General features: G+C 41.2%; 1 protein-coding gene across 4 annotated transcripts in view; it reads right to left on the reverse strand.

The window, feature by feature from the left end:
• Positions 1–239: 239 nt before the first annotated feature.
• Positions 240–21,639, reverse strand: part of LOC128527602 (NACHT, LRR and PYD domains-containing protein 3-like) — a 159,120-nt gene continuing 137,720 nt past the window's right edge. For 3 of the 4 annotated variants that reach the window (XM_053500067.1, XM_053500066.1, XM_053500068.1), the window contains one exon: positions 240–789. In XM_053500067.1, the coding sequence (XP_053356042.1) occupies positions 615–789 (175 nt within the window). In that variant the 3' untranslated portion in view covers positions 240–614. The remainder of the gene's footprint in view (positions 790–21,639) is intronic. The other variant, XM_053500065.1, reaches the window with a different exon arrangement.

The raw sequence follows: 21,639 nt of genomic DNA on the forward strand, positions 1-21,639 counted from the left end.
GTTTATTTGCTCAAGATGTGTGTACCACTTTAAATTGCTCTGAACCTGTTTAAAGTCATTTTCATGAATGTTGGAACAGCAATGCTTAAAATAAATGCATTTGTCATTATTTTAGTAAATATTGGTGTTTATGTATAAATGTAATGTCCACATTAAGAGTTCTCTAAATTACTGATAGCTACAATTCAATAATTGCCCTACACAGGACAAAAAGAAATTCTAATCTGAATGTCCAATATACATCTAGAAATAAATGTCTTTCTAACTAATTCTGAATGTAATCTAAATGTCCTTGTGAGGTTCTGATCTGTCCATGGAAAATATGTCTCTCTGTGGACATCTTAAGATCTAACACATAACACATTCGGCCGGTCATGAGACGTCCAGTGTGGATGTTTTTCTGGTGTCCTTTAGTGAGTGTCTACCTCTCACTACTTGTTCCTAATCCCACATCCTCCTCAAATAAATCCTTATTTACTCTTTATTACTGATAATAAATCAGATCTAAACAGCAGGTTAGACATGTTAGTTAGACATTACTTGTTAGTGCTGGCGAGAGCTTTGTAATTGTTACTGCATGTTATTAAAGCTGTTTCATCACATCACTGAGTTACTCACCGCAGTGTCTCCAGTTTACACTCGTGTTTCTTCAGTAGATCACAGAGCTTCTCCACTCCTGAGTCTCCTAGCTCACATACACCCAGATTCAGCTCTCTGATGTGTGATGGATTTGTACAGAGAGCTGAAACCACATCAGTGCAGGATTTCACACTTACACTCTCACACAGTCTGCAGAGAGAAAATACTGTTTAGTCCAACAGAGAAAGGAAAGATATAGAAATGACTAAAGTAGTATTATAAACTACTATATTAAACTGTGGTTTGTGCTCTTCATACACACATTCTTCTGTTTTTACCAGACTCATATGACTGGGTGAGAACTAAAAAACATAACCATTAGGGTTATAATACAAAACTCAACTGTACAATTTATTAAATACTAAACGTGATTTTGATGTCTCAACTCAATATTATTTTAATACAAAGAAAAAAAAACATTTTAAATTATGAATCATTTTTAATATTTAAAATTATAAACGGACAGTAATTTAAAGTTAATGACTGTTAATGTGATGGATTTTGACTCTTAGAAACATAAAATAAACTATTAATTATAAAGTAAAAAGATGATGAGTAAGCTCATGGTGATGTGGTGTGACCCACACGTGTTCAACTGATGTGTTGATTTTTATTACGACTCCTGTGATATAATCCATATTTGCCCAAATTATGTCTCTGAAAATGGATGTGTTTGTGAACGTTTCTTCTTGTTTAAAAACCCACAGTGTAGTTCCACATGATGCCACTAGAGGGTCAAAACCAAAATGGTGGACCCGGGTGAACAAAAGTGAAGTGTGTCTTCTTCATGACAACGCGCCGCCCATTCAGCTCACGAAATGGTGAAACTTGCAGGCGATCATTTGGTTTAAATTGTTTAAAATGTTTTACTTAGAGGAATCCTGGTAGCCATGTGCAGAGATGTTCAGTTTAAACTAAATCTTAAGAGTAAAGTTTCCTTACTGGTATTTCACTCAGATCTCCCTAATAAAAATGACTCACCTGCATGTGGCTTATTCAAGATAACGTTAATTGACATCAGTGTCAGAATATTTTATGACCTTATACAGTGCGTTTAAAAAGTCCCTCCACTGTGGCCAGAGAGAGAAGTTTATGGGAAAATATTGGTTTAATGAAACTCATTATTATTCTCACTCATGTATTTATTATTAAATCTCACACAGGGTCGCGATGTCGTATTCTTGTGTCTGGAAAAGCTGCTTGAAATTTCCCACAAACTAAATCTGAGTATTTATCTCCAGCTTTAAAAACGCGCTCCACTACAAAAACACGTTCTTCGATGGTTAACATTTTTACACAAAAATACACGGCCGATGTAAAGGAAAGAACTCCTCGGACTGGTGGAGCCAAACAAGAGCGCGTCAACACACTACTACTACTGTACGTGTCCGCTGTGGAGAGACTTTCTGAACACACTGTATTAACAGATCTGTGCCCAGAGTGACACAAAGGCCGTTTCAACAAGTAATTTAAGCGAGTGTCTGATCACAAAAGTAATAAAATAACAATAAAGCCATAATAAATCACAGGACTTTTAATTTTGATACTCAAGTACATTTGAAGGTAAGAAATTCTTTCCTTTTTCACAAGTAGAAATGTAAATGAAGGACTTTTACTGGAGTAATATTTTACCCAGGGGATCTCTGCTTTTACTCAAGTACAGGATTCATGTACTTCATCCACCACTGGGTATTGATCATTTTCAGAGTTTGTAATCTGCTAAAGAAAATAATTCAGTACAGATGTCGCCATTAAGACTGCGTGTGTTTTCCCGCGAGGTGCAAATCAGACTTCATAATTACTTTGGGTGTAATCGACAAATTTACTGAATATATTATGTTTTTATGTGTATACAGTATGTGTTTGTATGTGAATATATTATATAAGTATGTGTTTGTGCGCGCGTCTCATATGTAACATTTATATAAAATGCAATTCATGATAAGTGTATTTTGTTGAAGTATTTGTGGATATGGTTTATGCGCGAGGGGCAGAGCCGCACATAAACTGTTCAGATTTTTGTTTTAGTTTCCAGAATCCCGTCCGTTCTCGCGTAGACGGCGGAGCTCTGGTTATTTTGTGTTTTCAGTTTTCTTTTGGTTTCCTTTTAAGTTTCTTAATTAATAATCCCACGCTATCTCCAAACGGAAATGTCTTCCTGTGTCTGTCATAAGCTCTCACAGCCAGGGCCGGTTCTAGACAGGCACATACAGTGGTTACTCAATCGGAATGTTGATTCTACCGTCGCGTCGCTCGGCGGAAGCATTTGGATTTGTGCGTTTGCTGGCTTTTACCGCTGAGTGGCGCTATATAACTACAGACTGATGCCTCAGCCCTTAGTTCATTCTCCCCAGGATTAATGAGCTCGTCTAGAGCCACACATAGTAGCGGATAAAATCAAGTGACACATTGTAATTAAACGAATTCATGATTACAGTACTAAAATTACAGTACAAATGTAGAATTCAAATTAAATTCAATCTTATTAGGATCAAATTTACTCAAAATAAATGTTAACACAGTGAGCCTTTAGATTTTATCACGTGTAATTAGAAAAGACGCGTGTAGGGTTTTGTGTCATCTTATATCTTGTGTTCTTTAAATTTGTAGTAGATTTATTAACTGAAATAAATGACCATAAAATTATAACATTGTCAGGATGTTCTACTGCATCAGTTGATGTCGGTTATTCAGCCCCGCTTGTGTTTTTGCGTTATTATAAGAATGAAATGCAGTAGACTGTTATAACGCACCGTTATAACGACTTGTAATAGGTTCGAGCCATGTTGCACGGGCATCACCATAAAGCACGGACATGAGGCGAGGTCTTACGGGAAAAAGGGTAATCGCAGTAATTTATTTAGGTAAAATGGGGAAGGAAAGGGTTGAAGAAGGGAAAATGAAAGAAAGGGAAAAAGATAAAGGTTGTGCATGTGCAGTTCCGCGGGCTGTGCCACACTGGCATGCGGGAACACAGCTGACAATAAGTGGCGGTGGACGAAGTGGCAGAACGGAGGACGCAGAGGCAGCACTCCTGCACGCTCCTCCATGACGGCGCTTCTCCCGCTGTCGATGGCCGGCGCGAGTCCTCGCTGACACAAAAGTTAGTTCTCCTATTCTCCACCACATCACGTACTTCCCGGACCTCGGACTAAACTCCGCACCTTGCTTTTATAATGCGGAGCAAGCCTGAGATCATATTAACGTTAATTACCGCCTGCCGACACGAATAGGCGGCTCCGTCCCTTTGCCGCCTTTTCAGGGAGCCTACGGAGTGAGCGAGTAGCGATAGTAGATTTGGGCGCACGCCTATCACAGGCGCGCCGTGACAGATCATCATAATTTTTTTTTATAGTAAATAATGACCCCCGTTGCACTGTACCACCGCTGGCAAAACCTTATGAAATACAAGTTAAACAGTAAACGAATTTACAAAACTTTATGCATGGGATTAAGCGCTGATTCTACGTAGGAAAGTAAAGAGGAGGATCACGATGCTCAACATTCCGGAGACCAAACCCCATTTAAATTAAATTAACAAATATTGCAAGTTAATAACAATAGCCCACGTTTAGAAAAGTATTTTTATTTAGATGATTAAAAATAATCCTGCATCTGTTTTAGGTGTTCCAGCTGCCACTGTTCTTATGGCTCTGTCAGAGTAAATCATTCAGTAATAAGCCTGTAAATTTTCATGTAAAACAGGAACATCTGTATGAATAAATTGATATGATGAGCTATTGATCAGTGATTTATGTAAACGACTCAGTTCAGATGTAAGTAAATGGAAAGAAAGTAAATGGCTGCGCTGTTTGGGGGAGGGACGTCCTAATGACGATTTGGTCTGCTGTGTGTGTGTGTGAGAAAGAGAGAGAGAAAGAGAGAGAGAGGTGTCAAGAGGTCTTACATACTCATAAAAATTATTCAGTGAAATAGAGGCTCAGCTGAAAAATGTTAGGCCCATCAGTCACTTAACCCCAAGTAAAAGGTCTTTCTGAGTGTTATGATGTACAATGGAACCTCGGATTACGAGTAACGTGGTTTACGAGTGTTTTGCAAGACGAGCAACAATTTTGAATAATTTTTTACTTGAAAAACGAGCATTGTCTTAGTTTACGAGCACAGAGTATCATGTTTCACGCATGCGCTTCTTGTTTTAACAACGAGCGTTACGTCATCACAAGTGAGCCAACGTTTTTTCTCTCTCTTGCAGCGGAATTGTAGGTAATCGTCTCTCCTGCTGGGTGAATACACACACACACACACACACACACACGCTGTGTGTGTGTAATGTGCGTGCACACGCACACACACACATTAACGGAGAGACCGTTTTTAAAACCATTTAAAAATTAGCAAGGAACATCGCTAGTCACACTCGCGTGAGCGCATACTAACGGGATCACTACTGTAAAGTAAAACAACAACAACAACAAAAAAATTAAACAGCTTTAAAAACAATCGCGACAGAGAGAAGTTTTTGTGTTTATTTGGCAACCTGAGAGAAGGGGAGCTGTAAAGCCGAGACCTATCGTCTCCCCTGCTGGGTCTTAGTGCCTGCAGTGTTTTTGAGTGCGCTGTGTGTTTGTGTCTGTGTAAGGCAGAGAGTTTGTGTGTTTGTTTGGCAACCTGAGAGAAGGGGGCCGTAAACGCGAGCGAGCCCCCCTTCAGCCCCCCTCCTCTCAGGTTGCCAAATAAACACACAAACTTCTCTCTGTCGCGATTGTTTTCAAAGGTGAGGAGCTGTTTAATTTGTTTTTTGTTGTTGTTGTTTTACTTACAGCAGTGATCCTGTTAGTATGCGCTCACGTGAGTGTGACTAGGAATGTTCCTTGCTAATTTTTAAATGGTTTTAAAAACGGTCTATCCGTTAATGTGAGTGTGTGTGTGCGCACGCACACATTTTACACACACACACTCTGCGTGCACAAATGAAAACCCTTATCTATCGGGCTTAATTTTTACATTTTTTTAGGGTAAAGTACAGGTTAATTTGTTTCATTTTAATTTTATATTTTGTATTAATTATATTTATGTATTTATTTTTTGGGGCTGTAAAACGAATAATTTAAGTTTCCATTATTTCCTATGGGAAAATTAAGTTTGGTTTACGAGTGTTTTGGAATACGAGCCCACTTCCGGAACGAATTAAGCTCGTAATCCGAGGTTCCACTGTAGTTGTAAAATAACAGATGTACAAACGGTGCACACTGGATACTAAACCTAAACCAGACCCGAGGATTAATAAACCAAGATAGCCCCATAACCGTTTTTACCGTTTTTTTAAACAATGCAATTTATGCTATCATAAGAAAAATCTCAACTTCTTCCATTGCAAGGATTAAAAACGGTAACAATGTCAACTTTAGAATCTTGAATCCAGAGGATTAAAATTTACACAAATTTAGAAAGAGGCCTTAATCACTGAAAGTCCTTAAAAGAGCCTCAGATTCAAGAGGTTTTTAAAGTGTGGAGAGGTGCATTACAGTTCCTCTGAATGTATAGGTGAGAACAGCTGATTCACACCTGGGGAGGGTGAATAATTTGTATTTGAATGTTGTCTGGCATTGTAAAGCACAGTGACACTAAAAGAACAACAACCCAGGATAAATAGGAATAAGAGGCTCTGATTATACTGCACAAATATTATTTAGCACAACAAAATTTCTCCGCGCTCTGGAAAACTTTGTGTGCGATTGACTATAGGAAATTAAAGAGGAGGATTTTTATTTAGACTATAAAAAAATTAACCTGCGTCTATTTTTAGGCGTGCCAGCTGCCACCTTTTAGTTAGAAGTTTTTAATACAAATCTTATAATGCCCACATGACAGCAAACATTCCCCTTGTTAATATTTTAACTATTAATTTCACTATTTTAGCTATTACTTATGGAGTGATATCCCGGACAATATTCAAAAGGAATTGCAAATCAATGACCACGTTTGCTTTTTCACTTTCTCTGCGTCGCGCGTCAAGCCGGCCAAAATTCAAATGCAATCGCTAATCCATTTGTAATTGCATTTCCAACACGTTACACAGAAACCTGTCAATCAGCGTCAGGGGCGGGTCTATACTGTGGGGCAGGATAGTGTGGGGATTGACGTCACGTGTGGGGTTTGTCATGTAATACAAAAATGTTTACACTAAATAAATATTGTTTATGATGAAAAATTACACACAGTGATTTTTATTATAAATAAGCAATATATATATAGGGGGCAATCCGTGGCAGGTATGGTTATGTGGATTAGGCATGTAAAATCAGTTGTACTATAATCCACTTTATCAGTTTCAGTTTGATTCCATTTTTTTTTTCAAAAAATGACAAAAAAAATTTACTGAAGTAATATCAAACTAAATATTGCAAAGGGAAGGGTTGGAGTTATTAGCGAGGATAGAGTGCATTATAGTACAGTTGGTTTTACATTTTCTAAATGCTAAATTTCTATAGCAAAAAAGTTATTGAATTTTGTTGATTTAAAGGGCATTTTTTGCAACTCATAATAGACTGTACCAAAGTGCATTAATTTTTATACATATCTTTACAATTATTATTATGATTATTATTTTAATAATAAAAAAAACACCCTAACTCTCATTTAACAAATTATCTGTTTTATTGCCACAAGAATTGTCGGTGTAATCATTTATTTTAAAATGTACATTAAAGTAATTATTAATTAATTAAACAAATAAATAAACAAATAATCCATACTGTAGCCTAACAGTGTAATATGTTTGATGTCCTGTGAGGTATTTCTCTGTAATCTTGTGTATTCTTCTGTAAATAAACGGTTGGGTCTTGGTCATGCACTTTTTAGACGGTCCCTTAGTGACTATCTCTATAAAGCGCCGGTAAAGATTTAGCTCCAGCAGGCTGTAACAGGAGACGATCTAAAAATATATTTATTTGTAATAGCTTCTCTGTCCACTCCAGAGTAAGAAAATATGCGATTTGTCATATTTCTGTGTTTATTTCTTGATAAACAAATGAGATAATCTCGGTTCACCTCCATTGCTTAAATTCCCCTCTCTTGGTTGGCGAATGCAAGTGACGTCAATCCCCACACTATCCCGCCCCACAGTATAGACCTGCCCCTGATGCTGATTGACAGGTTTCTGTGTACTGTGTTGGAAATGCAATTGCAAATGGATTAGCGATTGCGTTTGAATTTTGTCCGGCTTGACGCGTGACGCAGAGAAAGTGAAAAAGCAAACATGGTCATTGATTTTGCTATTTAAATATGGCAGGCTCATGACTTGTAAGACATGGGAAATACAAATGCAAATGGACTTTTCTTTTTTATTTGAAATTTGGCAGTCAGTGTGCGTTCACGAAGGCGAAACAGCAAACGGTAATGCAAAGTTTGCAATTGCATTTGAATTATGGCACACTTTGTGCGTCCACATATGGAAAACGCAATTGCAAATGTAATTTGCAATTCCTTTTGAATATTTTCCGGGATATCACTCCATAATTACTGTTTCATTTACTTCAAAATAATATTAAAACAAGCATAAAACGTTTAAAAAAAAAATAAAAAATTTTTATATTGTTGACAACATTTGGGCCGTGGAACGGGTTCGACCCTAAGTGCACGGGCGGCTCCATGAAGCACTGACTCGAGGCGAGGTCTTATGGGAAAAAATAGGAAGGAAAGTGTTAAGGGAGTGAGTATGGAAAGGAAGGAATGTGCACGTGCAGGTTTGGTTGGCATGCGGGCACAGGCTGGTGAGCAGTGAGCAGCAGACAAAGTGGCAGCGTGGGCCCGCGAGGAAAGCAGCTCCTGCCTCCGTCCGCTCGCGCTGACTCTGCTCTCCATTGATGGCCGGACTGGCCCCTCCCATCTCTCGCTTCTTTGAAGTCCCTGGGGCGCATTCAATTTGCCCCGCTTGCATGCCGCACTTCTGCGTTGTTGCGCGCGTCACACTCACACTGCGTAGTAAAATCCACTGTAACCCAACAAACCCTGAGTGTTTTTTTAGTGCGGGGTGCAAGCCTGGGATCATTAGCAGGGAGAGCTCACCAGCCGTGCCTAGTTCCGCGTGCCTAGTTAAGCGCACTCATAATAACGAAAAAAACGTTATGATTTTGTAAGTGTTGTAAGGTGCGCTGTTCTGTATTGTTTTTGGTCTGCTTGCTGTTTTCCCGCGTATTCATAATCATTAGTCTACTTCTGCCGGTGCGTTCTGGAAAAACTCATGCATGCGGCTGAGTGCTGATTTAGACTATGGAGTAAATGAAAGAAGAGGATTACGATGCCGAATCGAAGTCCTGAGCCCAAACCTCATTTAAAATAACAAATATTATAAGAAAAAAACAATAGCCCACGTTTAGAAACCGTTTATAAATTTTTTCCAACATGAGTTGGCCCGGTGTTCTGCGCAGAGCGCCGGGAGATTTCCTGAAGCTTCGAAATCGCTTGGGCATTTTTTCTAAATAGATGCTATCTTTAATAACTGATGGAGGTTTTGAGCTGTATACACACACATTCCTGTCTAAACAACTCTAAAAAACTACACCTGTGACACAATAACAGTAATATTTTAAACATTTTGCAGGCTGCTATTTGGAGAAACGAAAGAATAATGAATAAACCAGTTGTTGGGTCAAAATACCCCAACCAGGTGTTTATTTGTAAACTAAATCTCATATGACCCAACATTAGCAACCCAACAATGTGTTTAAAGTACCTGAAATAATCAAGAACTTAAATAACAATAAACAGATAAAGAGATACGCTATATATAGCTATAGTTTATACTCTGTACAAATCAAATTGTCAGCTAGTGAACTTGATCTAAACAACATTTAACCAGTGTTTTTTTTTACTCATTATTGTACAGTACATATCAATAGCTCTGGTTCAGATTTTTTTTGTTGTGTAAAGTACTCATGTGGAAATTACCATCACCATTGTATTTACTGCAACGAGTGAAAATGTCACTTTGCGCCACCTGGCGGCCATTTTACGAATGACTTTGAAATGCAACTGATTTATTTTGGCCGCTGTCGATTTTACATGGCGGTGAGCGCAACGGTAATAACTATTCCAATTGGGTAACTACTGTATGGGGGGGCAGTCAGAAATGTGAAGGGGGCATCATGTGTACGCATTATGTTTGAGCACTGTTTTTCCCCTGTGCTTATAGAAACAGTATTATCCTTGCTGAATTGTGTTGTTAGCTGCATCAGAAGCCTGGAGAAGTGGAATGCACTTTGTCAGGCCTCTACCTTCAGACCTGTCCAACTTGGGTCTCCCACTTGAAGACTAAGCTCCTGCTGGTATAGATCTTAAGACTAGAGACTATAACTAGACTGTTTAGTCTAATAGTAAGACTTAACAGACTATAACTAGAATATTTACAAAACTGAAAGGTTGTCTTATGAATAATAAAAAAAAGATGGGCAGATGGCCTATAGAACAGATCATATTGTTTTTTTTAATATTTTTTATATTTTTAGTTATTTTTATAGTAAATGAACAGCTCTCTTTTCTCCAATCCACTCTAAAACAACAGTCTCCTATTTCCCTGTGTGCGGGCTGCAGCCTGTGAATGAATACATGCAGCGGAGGGCAGTGGCGGACTGGCCATCTGGAGTACCGAGTTTTCCCGGTGGGCCGCTGGCCAAGACCGACCCAGTCAGTACACAAATATATAAAAAATGACGGAAACCATAATATTGCATCTCTTTTTCCTACTCATATGGATGAGTGCGTCGATCACACGGGCGCCGCCGACAAAGAGCGTGTTGTTGCTGGAGAGAGAGGTTAATTTACGACAGCTGTTTACAGGAGTGTAGTCCAGTGCAGGGGGGGCATTGTGGGTATGAGGTCCGGTGTGTGTGAAGTTGAACGCGAATGCGAGATGTAAGCTGGGATATAGAGCCTGAGTTTTGTTTTCTTTTCAGTAGTTTTTAGTTGGATTTAAGTGCAGGATCCACCCGAAAGTTTGTACTATAACCTGACAATGCAGCAAATAAAAGAACGGGCATCGACTAGTTTGTCCTTCTCCAGGGCTGGACTGGGACCAAAAAACGGCCCTGACATTTTTGGCCATCGCGGCCCACCATGATTATTTAAACAATAAGCTGAGGCATATGACACATCAAAGGATAGATGCGCTCACTGTTTTGTTTCAAACATTAAACCACAGTAACCTGCATGGAAGCGAATAACCTTGATAAAAAATTATTCTTAATTATTATTATTGTTATTATACAGTCAGCAATTCTCTCTCTCTTTCTCTCCCTCTGTCTCTCTCACATACACACACACACACACACGTGAGTGACCTCCAACCTAGCAAGGATGAAGTTCTGCACAAAACTCATAGTCTACTATTAAATGTTTTTAAGTCTGACTGCAATAATTTGAGCATTTGCACAGTGTTAGCCTACAAATCCTCCAGATAGCTTACTACTTAGTGAAGATGTAGGCTACACTTAACATTTTCATTGTTAATTCCATGGACTATCATCATTCTGCGTGTGTGTGGACCTACGTGTGTCTACCTAGAAATCCGATAGTCAGCCATGTCATTTATATAGCTCAGGGGTTTATTTGTTGTACTGCGTGAAGATTGACAACAATTTCGATCAATCATGACAGACGTGAGACCACTCGTTAATGTGATGTGGATGGCAATGTAGCCTAGCCTAATTGGCAGACGGTTCATTTGCGAGAAGTAGCTAGGTAGGCTAGTGGTGCAGGTTGTCGACAAACACTCAAATGCACGAGTGACACACACACACACACACACACACACACACACACACACACACACACACACACACCACAAAAAAGCCCTCTGTCTTCCCTACATAAATGTCCCTCCCTTCACTCTGCCAACATTTCGGCTACTTCTTACCGGACTCGTAGCTATTCTGAAGCCTTCCTCAATCTGTCCCTGCTGGGTCACGTCTCTCACCACCTCCTCCTCCTCCGAATCAATTTTAATAGCTACTCCTTCTTCATCTGTGTAACTAACGTTGACGTTACTCTGTTCTACACTCCCTTGTGCCGCTCCGGCAGCCTGAGCACTCTGGACTGCCTCTGCACTGTTGCCTGATGTTGATGGTCCTACACCAGCAGCTGCAATTGAACGTGTGGTGGTGGCAAACACTTCTGTGATTTTCGCACAGTTTGCTGCTTCCACTTGTAGGTTTTTGCGTCTTTTTTCCCGCAGCTTCTCTGCACCCCCCTTGCTCTTTTCTCTCTTTTTCTGGTTTATCCATTGTTATAGACGAACACATCTCAAACTCCGGTCGAACTCTAAATAGCAGGTTTTGTCAAGGGGAGATAAGGGCAGGCCAGGAGGGAGGCAGGGCGTGGCCTGAGATTTCATTAGACTAGTTCAATGTCCTTTAAGACAGTCAACCAATGGGCCGCGATTCGTGTCTCAGATACTCTACCGTTGCGGTAATAAATAAATTGGCCTAATAAACTTTTTAAAAAATATTAAATTATGACTGACAGCCCCAGCCCAAAAATGTGCGTCGGCCCACCGGGCATTGCGCAGCATGCCCTTTGGTCAGTCCAGGCCTGTCCTTCTCATCCAAACACGAGCATGAATTAACGGGCTATTTCGCAGAGGGTATCATCTTGATGCAGTGTAAGATACAGCTTACACTGATGGGTGGTATAAGTGCAGCAGGTCAGTGATAATGAACCAGTGCCTGCTGATGATGACCCTCCCCTGATCTACAAGAGCCAAGTGAAAAGGATGGCAATCAAACTGAACAGGTAAGCTGGAATAAAATCAGTAGCAGCATTAACTCGTACTAACTCGTATTAACTCGTGCTAGTAATTATTATGGTAGTCAATATTAATTTAAAATATTGTTTCTCAGCATTATTTTGAATTAATATTGACTACCAAAAAAATTTAAATAAGTAACTAGTTTACTAGCGTAAGCTAATGATGCTACAGATTTTATTTCAGCAGACCTGTTCAGTTTTATTGCCATTCTTAAAATATTGTCTTTATAGATTTAAATGTTGTTTGTCTTGATGTTTTTTCCTTTGTTTCTTTGATTTACTAATATGACCCAATATATGTTCAGTGATACTTCAAATAATATGTTTAAATAGCATTGATTTCTGTATTGTGTTATATTTTTATACTTGTAACTGGTGTTAAAAATGTTTCTACATTATCGAGCCAATGTATTATAATGTGGGCTGCGGTGGGCCAGAAAGTCCAGGGCCACTTTTTGGTCCCAGTCCGCCCCCTGGCGGAGGGACATGAGGGAAATCTAATACCGTATTATGTAGTGTCCCTTTTCTGCGGATTTTTCCGCTACCGCAGATCATTTTATCAACTTGCAATATATTAATTTTGTGAGTATATTAACATCTGATTTGAGGGGGCAAGACATTTATCCCTGTGTAGAGCCGGCCTCGCTCACAAATCCTATTTTACTGACCCCCTCTAAATCCCTGCGTCAGGGCTCTCATAATCAATAAAACATCTTTTGGTGCGGATCTCCACACCGCACCCCCTAACAATATAATTAGGAAAAAATTTTAAATTAAGGATGATTGAAACATAATGCAGTAATTCTTTATACATTTAAACACGGTAAAGGTGTTAATGTTACGTACATTCCTTTACTCGTCATTTCTTGTGCTTAGGGTTCACTGTTTTCCACATACATACAACGTTTGGACAACAATGTCCCGGAAGCGATATTTAATAAGGAAAACGCACAACTTTGTTTCAATACAGTTTTATTAAATATACAGTAGGTGGACAAGCGGTATGTTACTTTTACCATTGCGGCGCATGGCGACAGCATTTGGGTTTGTGCGTTTGCTGGCTTTTACCGCTGAGTGGCGCTATATAACTACAGACTGACGCCTCAGGCATCAGGTCGTTCTCTCCAGGATTAATGAGCCGCAGCTCGTCTAGAGCCGCACGTAGTTGCAGATAAAATCAAGTGAAACATTGTAATTAAACAAATTCATAATCACAGTAGTAACATTACAGTACAAATTTATAATTAAAATTAAATTCAATATTTTTAGGATCGAATTTAAGCAACATAAACGGTAACACACTGAGCCTTTAGATTTGATTATGTGTAATTAGAAAAGCTACACGTGTAGGGTCTTGTGTCATCTTATATTTTGTGTTCTTTAAATTTGTAGTAGATTTATTAACTGAAATAAATGAAACTAAACGACTATAAAATTTAAACACTGTCAGATTAATGTGCAAAAACTATATAGTAAAACTATATAAGCTACATAGCCTTTATAAGACTCTACTTTTATTTAGTTGCACTCACAATGACAAAAAAAACTTTGTTTTTGGTGAACTTGAGCGCGTCAGAAAATGAACCAAAACACAGTGTATACTCGCCTCACAGACGTGAAAAATATACACTTATAGAAAGTGAAATGTCTGCTTTTATATAAAATAATAAAAAACAAATTATTAGATTATGTAATTCGTATGAAAAGTGAATTGTAGGCGCGTTCACTGGTGCGGAGACGACAAGATAACATGATCACATTCAGCACAACCGAAACCAAAGAAATCACTAATTTATCACTGAATTATTAAAATGGTCAGAGTGAGTTTCATTGCTGTTTCTCCCGACGCATTCATAATCATTACTCTACTTCTGCCGGTGCGCTCTGGAAAACTTCATATAAAAAATAATCCTGCATTTATTTTTAGGTGTGCCAGCTGCCACTGTTCTTATATGGTTAAAATGGTTTAGATCATACCTGTCTGATCGATACCATTTTGTAGATCTAAATGGAGAACTGTCTGGTGTAATGCCAGTGAAATATGGGGTCCCACAAGGGTCAGTTTTAGGACCTCTGCTGTTCTCAATATACATGCTTCCCTTGGGTAACATCATTAGAAGACATGGGATTAGTTTCCATTGTGATGCTGATGATACCCAATTATATATCTCAACGAAACCAAACGAAATACCTAAATTGTATAGATTAACCGAGTGTGTCCAGGACATAACGGATTGGATGACCAATAACTTTCTAAACTCAGACAAGACAGAGATATTACTCATCGGCCCAAAAACCAGCACACAACAGCTTTCACAATTCAGCCTGCGTTTAGAAGGATGTACTGTTACTACCAGCTCGACAGTAAAAGACCTGGGCGTAATATTAGACAGTAACTTGTCCTTTGAAAATCATATTTCCAATATCACAAAAACAGCCTTTTTCCATCTTAGAAATATCGCCAAACTTAGGAGCATCTTATCCGTATCTGATGCAGAAAAGCTAGTTCATGCATTCATGACCTCCAAACTGGACTATTGTAATGCATTACTAGGTGGTTGTCCTGCATCCTCAATAAACAAGCTTCAGTTCGTCCAAAATGCAGCCGCCAGGGTTCTCACCAGATCCAAAAAATATGATCATATAACCCCAATATTATCATCCCTGCACTGGCTACCTGTTCAGTTTAGAATTAATTACAAAATAGTATTACTTACATACAAGGCTTTAAATGGTTTAGCTCCCACCTATACATTCAGATAAATGAAATGCACCCCTCCACACTTTAAGACATGAATGTTGAAGACCTGCAGTGATTCAGGCCTCTTTTTAAATTTCTGCAAATTTCATCTTCTGGATTCTAGATTCTAAAATTGACATTATTACTGTTTTACTGGAATAGAAGAAATTAAGATTTTCCTTATCATGAGTATGTAAGACCTCTTGACACCTCTCTCTTATACACACACACACACACAGCAGACCAAATCGTCATTAGCACGTCGTTTACATAAATCACTGATCAATAGCTCATAATACATACATTTAAACAATTTATTTATACAGATGTATCTGTTTTAAATGGAAAGTTACAGGCTTTTTACTAAATGATTTACTCCGATAAAGAGCCATATAATTCAATTCAATTCAATTCAATTTTATTTATATAGCGCTTTTAACAATGGTCATTGTCTCGAAGCAGCTTCACAAAGATGAAAGAAATTCTTAAAATATATATATATATATATATATATATATATATATAAATTGTGTATGTGTGAGAAAAATGTGTCTAGATAATAACGAGATGAATCTTCACAAAACTTCACAGAACGAGAACGCCGGTTCCGAGAGGGTCTGTGCGCCTATTGTGGGTCAGCGGCCCATCACCGGGCGATCTGCCCGCTACGCCCGGGAAACGCGCAGCCCCGGTGAGCAGGGGAAGAGACTCACCGGGCGCCATCCACCTCTCCACCACCACCAACACCACCACTTCGCGTCTCGCGGTTCAGGTAACCCTCCAATTTGGCCACAAACGAAACCGAAGTACCGCGTTCATCGATTCCGGTGCCGCGGGGAACTTCATTGACTCCACTTATGCCAAAGAAATGGGGGTAAAGATCGAGGCGTTATCCCAGCCGCTTCACATCACATCCGTCGACGGTCGGCCCCGGTTATCTAGCCCCATCACTCACCACACCCAACTTCTCACATTCACCGTCGATCAACATCAAGAACAGCTACAGTTTTTCCTCACACCCATCGCATCACCTCCTGTCATCCTCGGTTATCCATGGTTACTGCAGCACACCCTCTTATCTCATGGGCACAGAACCGGATCCTTCAGTGGGGGCCGACCTGTACCGAGCTCTGCCTCTGGGCATCGGCTGGGACGTGTTCCAAGGAGTCAGAGGTCCCCGACGTCGACACCGACGCCATTCCACCTAAATATCGAGACCTGGCTGAAGTGTTCTGCAAAAGAAGAGCCACTCACCTACCACCTCATCGCCCATACGACCTGGTGATTGAACTTCAGCCAGGCTCCGCCCCCAAATCCCCCCCCCCCCCCCCGTGGCCATCTCTAATCTCTATCGACCACCGAGACACAGGCTATGGAGGAGTACGTTGCCAACGCCCTGCACCACGGTACCATGCGGCCCTCCTCCTCACCAGCCGCCGCGGGGTTTTTCTTCGTGAAGAAGAAAGGGGGCGAACTTCGCCCATGTGTCGACTATCGGGGGCTAAACAAGATCACAATAAAGAACCGACACCCGCTGCCACTCACCAACTCTGCCCTGGACGCCCTCTCTGGTGCCACCATTTTCACGAAGTTGGACCTCCGGAGCGCCTACAACTTGGTGCGTATCAGAGAGGGCGATGAGTGGAAGACGGCGTTCATCACACCCACTGGACACTACGAGAGCCTGGTCATACCCTTTGGATCCTGCAACGCACCCTCGGCCTTCCAACAATTTATTAATGACGTCCTCAGAGACATGCTGGGCCGATGGGTGTTCGTCTACCTAGACGATATCCTTATTTATTCCCATAACCTCAAGGAGCACATCCAACATGTTCGGGCGGTTCTTAAGAGATTGCTCGCTCACCAACTGTACTGCAAGCTGGAAAAATGTGCTTTCCACGAGCACTCCACCACGTTCCTGGGTTTTGTCATCTCGCCCCAGGGTGTGGCCATGGATCCACAGAAGCTCGAAGCTGTGCGTCACTGGCCCCTACCCAGGACCCTTAAACAGCTTCAACGTTTTCTGGGGTTTGCGAACTTCTATCGTCGCTTTATCCGGGGCTACAGTAAAGTTGTAGCACCATTAACTGCCTTGGTGCTGCAACTGTACCAAGGCAGTTGCAGCACCTGCTGCCATCTCCACCTTTCAAGATCTGTGTCATCGTTTCACCACCGCTCCCATCCTTCTCCACCCAGACGCCAACCAACCTTTCGTTGTGGAGGTGGACGCGTCGGATGTGGGCGCCGGCGCCGTTCTCTCTCAACGAGGTCCAGACCAGAAACTGCACCCGTGTGGTTTCTTCTCCAAAAAATTCAACCCCACTCAGCAGCGATACGGGGTAGGGGACCGCGAACTGCTGGGCATAAAGTGGGCCTTGGAGGAATGGCGTCACTGGCTCCAGGGCGCCAGTGAGCCGTTCATCGTCTGGACCGACCATCAGAACCACATCACCATCAGGAACTTAAGACAACTGAATCCACGACAGCCACGGTGGGCTCTTTTTTTTGAACAGTATGACTTCCACCTGTCGTACCGCCCGGGGTCCAAGAACACCAAGGCCGACGCACTTTCAAGACAACACGACGAAGACCTTCCCCGGGCGGATCCCGTGCCTGTCATCCCCTCTTCCCGGATCATCGCACCTCTTCAGTGGAACTTGGAGACAAGGGTCCGCCAGGCACAGACTGCAGAGGCCGGACCGGCAGGCGTGCCGCCTGGACGACTCTACGTACCCCAGAACGTGAGATCAGACGTATTCCAATGGGGCCACTCCTCCGCGGTCGCCGGACACCAAGAGACAAGAAGGACCCTCTCGTTCATCCGACGGGTGTTCTGGTGGCCATCAATGAGAAGGGACATCATCGAGTTCGTCCAGGTGTGCCCGGTGTGCGCCAGGGCCAAGGACACCAATCAGCCACCCCCGGGAGAGCTCCAACCACTTCCTGTTCCTCGGCGGCCCTGGACGCACATCGCCCTGGACTTCATCACGGGCCTGCCGGTTTCCGAAGGGAAAAACACTATCCTCACCATTGTTGACCGGTTCTCCAAGGCTGTGCACCTGGTGGCCCTCACCGGACTCCCATCAGCCAAAACCACCGCTGAACTAATACTGGAACACGTAGTCCGCCTGCATGGGTTCCCCAAAGACATCGTCTCGGACAGGGGGCCCCAGTTCACCGCCCGGTTCTGGAAGGCCTTCTGCCGTCTGATCAACTCCACCAGTAGTCTGTCATCCGGATACCATCCTCAGACTAATGGTCAGACGGAACGGACCAACCAACAACTGGAGCGCTACCTAAGGTGTTTTGTGGCCGACCGCCAGTGCTCCTGGGCCCGCTACCTCACATGGGCAGAACTTTCCCACAACCTGCACGTCTCATCAGCCACCAACCTAAGCCCATTTGAGGTATGCTATGGTTTCCAACCTCCGATGTTTGCCCATCAAGAACCGGAGGTCGACGTACCATCGGCCCAACAGTTGGTCCGTAGGTGTCGACGGCTCTGGAACCAAGCCAACCTCGCTATCCAGAAGGCCAATCAACAATACACCACTCAACACCGCCGTCGACACCCTCCGGGACGTTTGTACAAAGTAGGTGACAAGTTATGGTTATCCACAAAGAACCTCCACCTTCACACCGAATCCAAGAAACTCTCACCTCGCTTCATAGGACCATACCGCATCACCCTAAGGATAAACCCTGTCACCTACCGGCTCCAGCTGCCTGCGGCGCTCCGGATCCACGCGGTTTTCCACACATCTCAACTAAAACCCTTCATCACCTTTCCAATGATTCCACCCACCCCCCCTGCTACTCCTCCCCGCATCATTGACGGTGGTCCCGCCTACACCGTGCGTCGGATCCTCGATTCACGCCCTCGTGGATTCCGGCCCGGTTCATCCTCGACCCCGAACTCATTCGAGACTACCGTCGTCGGGTATCCTTCACCCCAGGACCGTCAGGAGCCAGTCCTGGACAGGGGCGTACTGTCATGCACACTCAAGCCGCGACCGGCACTAGGACCCGGAAGTAATGCGGTCGCGAACCAGGAAGTATAAAAGGAGTAAACAAACCACAGTACAACGCTCAGTCATTGAGTTGCCCCATGTTGCCTCGTTTGAGGTCATCTAACTGTGAGTACTCACCTTTTTGGCTTCGCTTTCTTGCTGAGTGTGTATTTATAGGACGCGGGTTAGATTGTGTCTTTCCCTTGCTCCCCAATCGTGAGAGTCCTTAGACTAACTGCCTGATTATCCTGCCTATTCGTGTCACTCCGCGTTTGGGTTTACCAGTCATGCTACACAGGGCTAACCGCTAAAGCTACGTCTTCTGGTCATCTCAGGTTAGTTCTTGACAGTGTTTACAGAAACACCACAGCATTCTTAGTGCGTCTTTTTTGAGTTATTGTAATGTTTTATTCTGAAAGGCTATTTTACCAGTTATTTCTATATTTAAAGTTTAATGTATTTTTGAATAAATTTTTTAAAAATAACAATAAACAGATACAAACAGAGATAGGCTATATAACAGTTCATTCTTTGTACAAATAAAATGATCAGCTAGTGAACTTGATATTCTGTCCAAACAACATTTAACTAATGTTTGTTTTTTTGACTCATTATTATACAATAAATATCAATATCTCTGGTTCAGATTTTTCATTTTTGTTGTATAAAGTTCCCAGATGTGTAAATTACAATCACTATAGTATTTTTTCGATACAACATATTTTCAAGACTTTTTATGACTTCATTATATTTTAAAACTGCGTAGAGTGAAAAATGTCACTTTGTGCCACCTGGCGGTCATTTCACCAATTACTTTAAAATGCAACTGATTTATTTTGATTGCTGCCGTTTTCCCACGGCAGTGAGTTCGACGGTAATAACCATTCTGGTTGTCCACCTACTGTAGAATATTTTTAAGTTTTGCTGGCAAAATAAATTTAAGGCAGCAACGTCTGCTCGGTCTTGTTAAATCATTTTAAACTCCTCAATTCTGTGAATTCCCCTATAAGTGAAACCGGTTTAATAACTTCACACCTATCGTGAATGAAAGGTGAGAAAAGGGATTACAGTAACTGGGGGATCTGGGTGTCACCTCGGAGCACGCTGTCGCGTTGTATTCAGCGAATAGACTAAAACAAAATCATGTTTGCTATAGCATTGGAAACAATATTGTATTAGGCTAACTTTATTAAAGATTATACACTTTTGTATTCTTTGTATTCGTCTTTTTGCACACATGCGCGGGCATCTTTAAATTTGAACAGAAAATAATAGTAGGCTGGTAGGAACGTTATTTTTTATATAACTTAAACGGCTGAATGAAGTTAAATACACACAATAAATTAATAATTGCGTTTGCTTTACATTTGAGCACTCGTTGAGCTTTTTCATTTTATATACTACCATATCATATATTTGTGTCTAATACTGTTTTATTTATATTTTACAACATTACATGCAGTTTGTAATTTACTTGCGATTGTACTTTTAAAATGTAACCTACGTATCTACAGTATAAGCATATTTAACTACTTCAGCAGTGAATGAGAAACTTGGTCGGTCTGGCTTTTAGATAAAGTTCTAAAATAAAGTAAAATTTTATATTATTTTATTATTTAATTATTTATCTTATTATAAACATGATTTTTATTCTCTATATTCTTGTCGGGTACAGTAGTTACTCAATTGGAATGGTTATTACCGTCGCGCTCACCACCGTGTAAAAACGTCAGCGGCCAAAATAAATCAGTTGCATTTCAAAGTCATCGTAAAATGGCCGCCAGGTGGCGCAAAGTGACATTTTTTCGCTCGTTGCAGTAAATACAATAGTGGCTGTTATATAACGTATCTCTGTATCTGTTTATTGTTATTTAAGTTCTGGATTATTTCAGGTACTTTAAAAACATTGTTGGGTTGCTCATGTTGGCTCATATGAGATGTAGTTTACAAATATACTGGTTTATTCATTATTCTTTCGTTTCTCCAAATATCAGCCTGCAGAATGTTCGAAATATTACTGTTATTGTGTCACAGGTGTAGTTTTAAGAGTTGTTTAGGCAGGAATGCATGTGTATAGAGCTCAAAACCTCCATCAGTTATTAAAGATAGCGTCTATTTAGAAAAAATGCCCCGCGATTTGGGAGCTTCAGGAAATCTCCCGGCGCTCTGCGCATAACACCGGCCCAACTCATGTCGGAAAGAATTTATAAACGGTTTCTGAACGTGGGCTATTGTTTTTTACTTATAATATTTGTTAATTTAATTTAAATGAGGTTTGGGCTCAGGACTTCGATTCGGCATCGTAATCCTCCTCTTTAATTTCCTATGTAGTCTAAATCAGCACTCATGAAGTTTTCCAGAGCGCACCGGCAGAAGTAGACTAACGATTATGAATGCGTCGGGAAAACAGCAAGCAGACTGACTCTGACCATTTAAAATAAATGTTTGCGTTCATTTTCTGACGCGCTCAAGTTTACCAAAAAC

This window comes from Clarias gariepinus, chromosome 7 (assembly GCF_024256425.1).
Source record: "Clarias gariepinus isolate MV-2021 ecotype Netherlands chromosome 7, CGAR_prim_01v2, whole genome shotgun sequence".
In the NCBI taxonomy this organism is placed as follows: Eukaryota; Metazoa; Chordata; class Actinopteri; order Siluriformes; family Clariidae; genus Clarias; species Clarias gariepinus.